This window comes from Tupaia chinensis, unplaced genomic scaffold (genome assembly GCF_000334495.1).
Source record: "Tupaia chinensis unplaced genomic scaffold, TupChi_1.0 Scaffold000316_1, whole genome shotgun sequence".
In the NCBI taxonomy this organism is placed as follows: domain Eukaryota; kingdom Metazoa; phylum Chordata; class Mammalia; order Scandentia; family Tupaiidae; genus Tupaia; species Tupaia belangeri.
Window position 1 is genome coordinate 4,840,371 of NW_006159809.1, and position 10,501 is coordinate 4,850,871.

Here is a 10,501-nt window from a genome sequence, read left to right on the forward strand (position 1 = left end):
TATAACCAAGACCGAGTGTTCACAGTGGTCTGAACTGTGTATTCTGGAGTCAGGAATGGGAGTCTCAGCCGAAGGCGAGGGAGGGGCGAGCTAAGAGTGCTCCCAGTTTTCATTTTTAAAAATATTTTATTTATTGTTATTTTTTCATTTGACCAGAGAGAGACAGAGAGAAAGAAAGGGAAAGTGAGACAGTGAGCCACCAGGTCTGTGACTCAGACCACGGTTGGCCATGTGGGAGTCCAGCACCTTAACTGCCACGCCACCGGCCAGCGCCTCCCAGTTTTCTGACTTGAGCAGCTGAGTTGTGGGTAGGACACTTGCCTGATGCAGGGAGGGCTCTCAGGGAAGGAGCACGCTCTGGCTGTCAGGATTCCAGAGGCTTCCCTGACGACCCCCTCCCCTACTCCAGCCAGCAGCCAACGCGCTTCAGTAACCGCTGCCTCCAGATGATCGGTCGCTGTTGGCCCCACCTCCGGGCCCTCGGGGTTGGGGGCGCTGGCTGTGGGGTACAGGGCCTGGCATCACTTGGTGAGTCTTTCCTTGGGACAGGATAGGGGTTGGTAAGAAGTGGGCAGGGATGCCTGTGAAGTCCTACAGGGGGCCCGGGGCTGCAGCCTGGGTGGTGGCAGGGGCCCTAAGGCACTGCAGGAGGTGGTGGGGAGTTAGTCAGCATGGCCTCCCTCCTCCTTCCTCCTTCCTCCTAGCGAGAAACTGCATGCGGCTGCAGGTCCTGGAGCTGGACCACGTGTCCGAGATCACCCAGGAGGTGGCGGCCGAGGTCTGCCGGGAAGGCCTGAAAGGACTGGAGATGCTGGTGCTCACGGCTACCCCCGTCACCCCCAAGGCCCTGCTGCATTTCAACAGTGAGCAGTGGGATGCGGGGCAGGGTGTGACCGTGCCCTGACAGAGAGCATAAATAGGTCCTGGTGCAAGAACTAGCGCTGTGGTCAGACCAAGCAGGGTTCTATCTCCGGCTTTGCCACCAGGGCCTCCTGAGGCCAGTGTGGTACTTGAGGCCCTCCAGCAACTGGTGCAGATAGTTCAGTTTGACAGACACATGCTACCCACCTTAGAGACCCAGCTCTCCAACCACGGACAAAGGCAGAATAGACAAGTAAAGAGCACAGGTTCTGGAGTTTGACTGACTTATGCCCCGTGCTGGCTCTACCGTTCATTAGCTGTGTGACTTTGAGCAGGTTACTAAGCCTCTCTGAGCACTGCATTCCATCTTCTAAGCTGACTTTCTAGAACAGGTGGGAGGATTACATGAGATAAGTGTCATGCCTCCTCTGGCCACTCACCTCCCTCAAACCATCTGCTCCACTCCCAGTCACTCCTCTGCCTTCACTGAGGAGAGGCCTGCCCAGCAGAGGCTGGTCCTCCCAAAGGAGACCATTTTCCAGGACCAATTGGCCCCTGCAAGAACTCTGTACCTTGACGGCTTGAAGGGTCCCTGGCCTTCTTATGTCTGGGACCTTCTTCCCTGCCGTTCATTCTCACAGCCACATCCTGCACCTTACCGTCAGGACTAACTGCTCAGCCCCCGTATTATGGTCTCCAATTTCCTTGTGCCTAGGCCATTGTGCTTGGGCACCTCTGCCAGGGAAGTCCCTAGAGTCCTCAAATTTTCTGCTACTTCCTGCTCCTCTTCCAGGGTCCGCTATAGCCTCTCCTCCTCCTCAGGCCCCTCACTGCCTTCTCCCCTCATCCTTCCTGTGCCAGGGAGGTCTGCTGTCCTATTTTCTGTTCCCAGTCGTTGGCCCATGGCTGTCTCTCAGTGGGCGTCTGGTTTCATTAGTTAGTGAGAGGAGAGGAGGTGGCCCCGTTGACCAGGCCAGACACGGTCCCTGCTTACCCACCTTTGCCCAGGCATTTGCCGGAACCTCAAGTCCATCGTGGTCCAGATTGGGATCGCTGATTATTTCAAAGAGCCCAGCAGTCCTGAGGCCCAGAAGCTGTTTGAAGACATGGTCACGAAACTCCAGGTGAGGAGTCAGCTGAGTCCACCTCAGACTCCAAGTGGCATCCCTAGGTTGGGGCTGGTGACCTGAGTGAGTGAGTGGCAGGAGGGCCCCATCTACTGGCTCAGAACTAACCCCAGGTTCGGCCCGCAGGCCCTGCGACGGAGGCCCGGCTTTTCCAAGATCCTGCACATCAAGGTGGAAGGTGGCTGCTAACCCGGGTGGGGGGCGGCAGGGCCCCTGCCAGCCCCACACCAGGGTACTCTCTTAGGACTCCCAAAGGACCCTGGCTTGGACTACGCCTTTGGAGGCCTAGTGTTTATCCCTGGCTTTCAGGGAGGGGCTGATGGTTTCCTGTCTTCTTCCTGGAACAGTGGAGCAACAGGCTTGACCCAGGGCACTGCCTCCCCACGGCAGGGACTGGGACAGAAGCTGCCCTTCGACTCCCTTACCACCCCCAGCAGAAGCAGCCTTCTGGCACAGCCAGTGAGATGTCACCACCAGCACCTGGTGTCGGCACCTGGAGGACCTGCAATAACCACCCAGTGGCTCCTCCGCTGTGCCTGTCCTTCCTGGTGCCCGGCCTCTGGTCAGAGCCCTGGGCCAGGTGTCAGCCAGAAGGCTGCACACGGCAGCTCAGACTGGGCAAGGAGGTCTCTCCGCCCTTCCCACCCTGTCCCAGCTCACCTAGGTCCACATTCTCCAGGGATAACATGGGCAGGCTAGGGGTCTGGGCATGCAGTCAGAGGAAAGCGTGGGGTGAGGGTACAGTGGAGGTTGTGGAGGCAGGTTTGGAAGGAAAACGGTCACCCAGACTTTCTTCCTGTGAGACCACCTTGATCAACTGGAGGAGATGCCAGGTGGCGAAAATGTACTGCTCTAAGACAAGACCCCCCTCTTCCGACCACCATACACCCCACCACAGACCAGAGCTAATAGGTGCATGTTTCTAACCTGTTGGTCACTCCTGAGGGACCCTCAAGAGGGTCAAGGGCCCAGCCCTAGGAAGGCCAAGGCCTGTCAGCAGTGAGTAGTTTCTGTCAAGACATTTCCTACTAATCCAGGTGCTTGGGCAGGGGTCCCCAAGGCTACTGGGAGGGAGGCACTGTGGGACCCCTCTGTGCTGGGCCTGTAGGAGGCCAGCAGGGGGCAGCTCCCTGTGCTTCCCTGTCCAGTTAGCTTGTGTGAAGGTGTGGCCTGGGCAGGGAGCCAGACTCATGGGGTCAAGGAAGAGAAGGAGCAACCTTAAGAATTGCTCCCCACAACCTCCCACCACCCCCACTCCACATCTCTGCAGGCCACATGGGCTGAGGGCTAATGGCCACCTTCCGCTGGAGAGCCTGGGCCGGAGCTGCTTGGCTTACTGGCCACCAAATGTCAGTGGGTCTTTTCAAAACTGGCCCTTGCAAAGGACCAGGTCCCACCACCAAGGCTCCAAGAACTGAGGTCTCCCAGTTTCTCCTCTCAAAACTCCCACATTGGCCAAGAGGCAGATGGTGCCAGCCTTCATTTGGAAAGTTCTCTCAAACATCTAGCCTGGATCCATCTTAGGGTCTCCCCTCCTGTAAAGGATTGCCTCCCAGCCCTCGCTGTTAGGCTGCTGGTCCTGGCAAGGGCTAAGTCCTCTCATTCCCAGTCCTCTCTGAGGGCCCAGCTTTCTGCCACAACCTGGCTTGGACCTCAGGACCAGACTTGGCTTCCTCTGTAAAGAGTCCTCCCAAGCTGGGGCTGCACGGGCTCGGCCATGCACCCAGCTTCCCAGTTCTGCTCCCTGGCTCTGGCCCCGCTCTTTCCATCTTTGCTCACTTTTCCTCCTGTGGCTTATTCTCTCTCTGCCCTTTGAATACCAAGGGTGTCATATCGGCAACCCCCTGCCCAGTTCTGTACAAGCCTGGGCTATGTGGTACCCCAACCCTACCCTAGAGCAGGGGACTCCCTCAGCTCCCACATTCCCGACCCTGTTCCCAGGAGTCACAAGAAGGAGAAGCACAACTTCCCTCTTCTCTGGGCGTCTGGGGAGAGGGAGGTCCGCTCAGGGCCTGGCTGCCCTGCCTTGCCAACAAGTGCTTCTGTAGTCCCTGCTCCCATGACCCCAGGACCAGAGGTGCTGCTCTCCCTATCTCCTGGACAAAGCACAAAGCGATGCCCTGCTTGGCCTAAGCTGCCCAACTGAGGGACTTCACTGCCCCAGGGCTGTGGGCACAGAACACAGGGCTCTGGGCTGTTCCGCCTGGGTGGTGCTCGCTGGAATGGCTGGCGAAAGAGGTCAGGGTGCATGGGCAGTGAACTAGGTGGGGAGGAAGGTGGTGCTGAAAGGAAAGATACTAGTAGGTTCATTTTCTCATTCATTCATCTGCAACAGCACCAAGCGCCACCAGCACCAGGGGCGGAGGGGTGAACAAGACCCTCTCCCCTGCCTGGTGGGAAGTCTGCCTCCCACAGGTCCAGCTGCTTCCAGGAGCCCAGCAAGCCCTCCCCCCATATTTTCTGGCTGTGTGTGCGAAGGTGTGGGAGTGCATATTGCAGAGGCCCAAGCCCAGTGACAGGTCACAGCGTGTCCCACTGCCAGTCTCTTCCCTCCATCTTCCTGGAGCTGATAGTCCTGTGCTCTGGCCCTCGTGTATGCCCTGGGAACTGGCAGCTTTGCAGCCCCCTGCCCCACAGACTTGATGCTACTTCACTCTCTCTTCAGGGAGCCCCACTGCTGAGTGGGGAGCTTTGGCTTGTTTGCTAGAATGTTCAATTTGTTCACTTCTCACACAGGCCTGAGGATAGGGGAAAGGGACAGGAAGCCTGGCCATCCCTAAAGGACTTCTTCCCATCTTCACCCACCCAAAGGGGAGCCCTCCACCATTTATCATACCTAGTGAGATGTGAAAAGGGAATGAGAGCAAACCAAGGCAGGCCCTCCTCCAGGGGCCCCAGCGTGTGGATGTCCCACAGGTGTAAGCTGTCCTGGCACCTGGGCAGTTTGGCATAGCTAGCTGCTCCCCCACAGCACTGGCAGGAAGTAAAGATAGATATATGCATCCCTTCAGGGAAGAAACATGGGCTACCCAGGACCATGGCTTTTCCACTGGCCAAGAGAGACCACCTAAGGATCAAGGCAGCTCATGTTTTCTTTGTCCTGATACTGGAGTCCAAGCCAGGCCCTCAGGAATTGTTTCAAAAACAAAAACCCACAAAAGCAAAAACCAAGAGGCCTATGTCCCAAGGCCTGCTACTCCAAGGTTTGGCTGTCTTTTGCCTTTGGGTCCCACCTGTCCCCCGGTTCTAGTCTCTCATCCTTTGGGCCAGGGGTGGTGCCCCGGCCCCAATCCCTCTAAGGCACTAGTTAGAAGAGACCTTCCCAGAGTGAGTGTTGGTGCCAAAGACCCAGTTCCTAAGGACTTGGGGTGAAGACAGGAGAGGTGATGAGTGTGCATATGGTCCAAGTGTCAAGAGGCATTAAACTTGAACCCATGGAATCTGTCCCCACCTGTCAGTTCCTGATGAGTAGGGCTTCCCTCCCCTGGGGCCTGCACGTTGCTATCCCTGGTGGCCGTGGCTTTCTCACCCACCTTGTCCTGGGCCTGCATTTCTGTATATATTGCTGTGTATCGTGTGTATGTATTTATTCCTGGACAAGCGTGTTCATCGGCAGCCTTGCCTGAGGATAAGGTTTAGACTGGGTGATGACCAGAATACTATGGCCAACTAAGGCAACTGCTCCCTCCCCAACCCCTTGGGACCTGGGCCAGTCCCAAGGCTGACCTGACAATCAGGCAGGCTTCCTGCCATGAGGCCAAGCCTCCTCTGCCACCGCCAGCATGGCCCCTGGGAGGCTTGGCCTTGTGCTGCCCAGCCTCAGCCCTGCCCTGGCAGGGGTCTTGCATCCAGAGGCAGAGGCCTGAGGTGACCCAGGCTGGCCTTGTGGCTGCTGCCAGCAGGCATGGCTCTAGTGGTGTGCTAGTGGCCTCCGCAACTGGCCCCAGGCCCTGCCTTTCCCGCACAGCCAGACTGCAGGCCTGAGCTGGGAGAGGGTAGCTTCCCCCACCCCAAGCACAGCAGGCAGAGGGGTAGAGCAATTTTTGGTTTTACTTTTGTTTCTGAAGTGGTGCCTGTACCTCCAGCCCCCAGGGGGCCTTCCCTGGTCCCACTTCTGCCCCACCCAGGCATCACCATCCTAGCACTTTGCTCCGTCACCCATGGATGCCCTATGCCGAATGTACTTGAGTGTATGTATCTAAAAGGACTTATACGGGCATCAGAGAACTTACAGCTCTGTATTCAATAAAAGATGGTGAAACTGGCGTATCTGCCCCAGGGAAGTAAGTGGCACGTGGCTGTATCTGTCTCTATCACCAGGGCTTTTGCAGCTGGAGCGCGCTTGGGCAGAAAGGAGGACGACCCAGTCAGCGTCAATGGGATGAAGTATGTGGAAGGCTGCCCTAGTTTACCCCAGACAAAGCCTCTGACCCTCAGCTGGCAGAGGCCGTCCACAAGGACAGACCCAACACAAGTACAGCAGCAGCAGGTGCTGCCCAGCCCCTCACTGGCTTGACCCTCAGGAGGCTTCAACTCGGGGAGACCAAGTTGCCATCATGGCCTGGCCTCAACTGTCCTATTTTATAGAATGGACTTGCGTCAGTGATTTGAATATGGAGGTCCCAAAATATTTAAGATCAGAAAAAGAATGTGTTGGGACCAGCAATTAGCTTAACGGCTATGTTGTTGGACTCCCATGTAGTTGATGGCGGTTCGAGTCCCAGACCCCGTGGCTTAAACTCATGCCGGGTGCATGTGTGTGCGTGCCCAAGATCCCAAGAGGAGAATGGAGGAAAAGGGATTGCGGCGTGGCCATCCCCTGGGGTATGATTTCTTGCTTTCTGTCTCTTTCTGGCAAGCGTATGCACCCTATAGCAAAAACCTCCAAAAAAAAAAAAAAAAAAGTTTAGGTTTGAACTTGGCTCTAACATCAAGCAAACAGCGTTTTTATTTTAACCTTCACAATCCTGTGGGCTAGCTGTTCTTGTGGTACAGGTAATATAGCTAAGGTTCAGAAAAAGACCAAGTTAGAAGGGAGGCCAGATTCCAAAACCTAGACCTGCCCATCACCCCACTTAGCTTTGGAGTCCATCTGGCCAGAATTGGCTAAGCTCAGAGATTTTTTTGTTGTTGAGACTTTTTTTGCTATAGGGTGTGTACACTCACTGACTCACTGGAGAGACAATAAATCACTCCCAGGGTAGATGGCCATGCCACAGTCTCTTCTCCATTCTCCTCTTGGGATTTTAGGAACGCACACACACATGCACTGCCTTGAGTTTCAAGCTGACAGGTGTGGGACCAGAACCAGTCAACCATGTGGGAGTCCAGCACCTTAACCACTGTGCCACCCACTGGTCCCAAGTTCAGAGGTTTTAAAATTATTTTCTAGGCAGCAAAAACTTCAGTAGCTCAAAGTACAATCATGAACCTCCTGCTTTAATAATGACTAAGTATAGCAGGCCAGCTGCTGGGACTAGGGTAGGGAGGCTGGGAGACCCTGCTCGATTTCCAGTTTATCTGGGCTGGCCATTCCAGATCACGGGCAGCTAAACTAAAAAGACCTGTGATCTTTCAGGCACCTCAGAGGACTTCCAGGTCACTGGAGTTTAGAGGTGTGTGTGATCTCTAAACACCCCTCCTATAACCCTCAGCCTCAAGATCTCGAGTAAGAGGCAACAAAGCCCAGTATGGAGCTGAGGAGGGACATGGGGTACTGGAGCATGCTTGCTCAGTGAGAGAAACCCTGGGGAGCAGTGGCTCACTAGGCCGGAGCTAAGACGATGGCAGAAGAAAAGGACATCTCCTGTGGGCCACTTCTGTGACGGATGCAGCCCCAGCAAAGCTGCCAGGTAAAGCCCACTCAAGTAGAGCTCATGGCAGGATGCAAGATTATCTGTGCAAGATTCCTATCATGCGAGTGCTTCAAAGCTAAACTTCTGAGCTCCAGCCTCACTGATGACAAAAACTTCTGTGTCCAAATAACTTACAAAGTAATTCTAAGTCTTAAGTTTTATTTAAATAATGTCCCATGAGAACACAGTGGGCCAAGTACCCCCTCCTTGTAACTCGGATTAACCAGGCCAGGGAGAATAAGCGTGCCTGCAGCCAGCCTGTGCGGGAAAGCCGATGCCCCCTATAGCAAAAACCTCCAAAAAAAAAAAAAAAAAGTTTAGGTTTGAACTTGGCTCTAACATCAAGCAAACAGCGTTTTTATTTTAACCTTCACAATCCTGTGGGCTAGCTGTTCTTGTGGTACAGGTAATATAGCTAAGGTTCAGAAAAAGACCAAGTTAGAAGGGAGGCCAGATTCCAAAACCTAGACCTGCCCATCACCCCACTTAGCTTTGGAGTCCATCTGGCCAGAATTGGCTAAGCTCAGAGATTTTTTTGTTGTTGAGACTTTTTTTGCTATAGGGTGTGTACACTCACTGACTCACTGGAGAGACAATAAATCACTCCCAGGGTAGATGGCCATGCCACAGTCTCTTCTCCATTCTCCTCTTGGGATTTTAGGAACGCACACACACATGCACTGCCTTGAGTTTCAAGCTGACAGGTGTGGGACCAGAACCAGTCAACCATGTGGGAGTCCAGCACCTTAACCACTGTGCCACCCACTGGTCCCAAGTTCAGAGGTTTTAAAATTATTTTCTAGGCAGCAAAAACTTCAGTAGCTCAAAGTACAATCATGAACCTCCTGCTTTAATAATGACTAAGTATAGCAGGCCAGCTGCTGGGACTAGGGTAGGGAGGCTGGGAGACCCTGCTCGATTTCCAGTTTATCTGGGCTGGCCATTCCAGATCACGGGCAGCTAAACTAAAAAGACCTGTGATCTTTCAGGCACCTCAGAGGACTTCCAGGTCACTGGAGTTTAGAGGTGTGTGTGATCTCTAAACACCCCTCCTATAACCCTCAGCCTCAAGATCTCGAGTAAGAGGCAACAAAGCCCAGTATGGAGCTGAGGAGGGACATGGGGTACTGGAGCATGCTTGCTCAGTGAGAGAAACCCTGGGGAGCAGTGGCTCACTAGGCCGGAGCTAAGACGATGGCAGAAGAAAAGGACATCTCCTGTGGGCCACTTCTGTGACGGATGCAGCCCCAGCAAAGCTGCCAGGTAAAGCCCACTCAAGTAGAGCTCATGGCAGGATGCAAGATTATCTGTGCAAGATTCCTATCATGCGAGTGCTTCAAAGCTAAACTTCTGAGCTCCAGCCTCACTGATGACAAAAACTTCTGTGTCCAAATAACTTACAAAGTAATTCTAAGTCTTAAGTTTTATTTAAATAATGTCCCATGAGAACACAGTGGGCCAAGTACCCCCTCCTTGTAACTCGGATTAACCAGGCCAGGGAGAATAAGCGTGCCTGCAGCCAGCCTGCCAGCTTGTCAGGTGACGGGTGGAGTGCCTCAATGGGCACGGCCACGACCTCGTCCCCGGCCAGCTGCCGGGGGAGCATCCACAGTTGAGCGGGGGTTCTTGATGGTCTCATCTACGGACACGATAAGGCAGGCAGCCTCAGAGGCGGCTGTGAGGGCGTTGATTCGCACCATCGCCGGCTCCCACACGAAGGCCTCAAAGTTGTCGGCAATATCCTCATTGTTGATGTCCACTCCGTACCACGTGCCCCCCTAAAGAAAAGGGAAAGAAGGGCGGGAATACGGAACTGCTCTCGGACTGCATGATACTCCCAAAGACTTCACCTGTTAGGAATCCTAGGGCACTGTACTGACTGCATTTCCGGAGGACAGTATCTTTTTGGAGCATCGTGATAGGAAGCCGGAAGCACCCCAACCCTTACCAGCCATACCCTTCAAACCCAGGACATGCTGATCACACAAGGGCTCTGGGGTCTCTCCCAGGCAACCCGCTGTTTTGGGGAGGCCGTATTCTCAGGTTACCTGAGAAACAAGAATGAATACTTTTCAGGACCAGCAGATGGTGTAATGGTTACATTGCTGGACTCTCACATAGTCTGTGGTTCGAGTCCAGGACAAAGTGGCTTAAAAAACTCACTCTGGACTTGTATGCATACGTGCCCAAGATTCCGAGAGGAAAATGGAGAGGGGATTGTGGTGTGGCCACTCCCCCGGGGTATGATTTCTTGCTCTCTATCTCTCCAGTGAGTGCACATTCCCTATAGCAAAAATCTCTCTTAAAAGGAATACTTTTCAAAACACTTTCCAATTCCGTATCTCATTTTATCATCTCACTGCTTCAATTAATCCTTTCTCAGATGAGGAAACAGAGGAGAGAGAGGTAAAGGGACTTGCTTAAAGTCTTAACACAAGCCAAAACCGACATCCATCACTGAGTGCTGGTGTCACAGTGCCAACCACTGTAAGGTCACATGTGGTGGAGCCCACCGAGCTCCATGGTGCTCCTCCACACCAAGAACACCAGATGACGGGTGCTGCTGCACGTGGTCGGTGCATGCTTCCACGCAGGAGGTCTCACTCCACAAGGTATGATCAAACTTTTGGTAGCATGGATGAATCCCTGGAACCGCTC

At 54.1% G+C, this 10,501-nt stretch overlaps 2 protein-coding genes across 4 annotated transcripts in view; one reads left to right on the forward strand and one right to left on the reverse strand.

Moving 5' to 3' along the window:
- Positions 1-6,465, forward strand: part of FBXO41 (F-box protein 41) — a gene marked incomplete at its 5' end in the record, with an annotated part of 16,133 nt that extends 9,668 nt beyond the window's left edge. The window contains 4 exons of the mRNA XM_006151256.2: positions 410-528; positions 705-863; positions 1,870-1,985; positions 2,115-6,465. Of these exons, the coding sequence (XP_006151318.1) occupies positions 410-528; positions 705-863; positions 1,870-1,985; positions 2,115-2,177 (457 nt within the window). The remainder of the gene's footprint in view (positions 1-409; positions 529-704; positions 864-1,869; positions 1,986-2,114) is intronic.
- Positions 6,466-7,982: 1,517 nt separating this feature from the next.
- CCT7 (chaperonin containing TCP1 subunit 7) overlaps positions 7,983-10,501 on the reverse strand; it is a 25,066-nt gene continuing 22,547 nt past the window's right edge. For 2 of the 3 annotated variants that reach the window (XM_027772965.1, XM_014588901.2), the window contains one exon: positions 9,249-9,621. In XM_027772965.1, the coding sequence (XP_027628766.1) occupies positions 9,400-9,621 (222 nt within the window). In that variant the 3' untranslated portion in view covers positions 9,249-9,399. Of the gene's footprint in view, positions 8,102-9,248; positions 9,622-10,501 lie in introns of those variants that run through there. The other variant, XM_027772966.1, reaches the window with a different exon arrangement.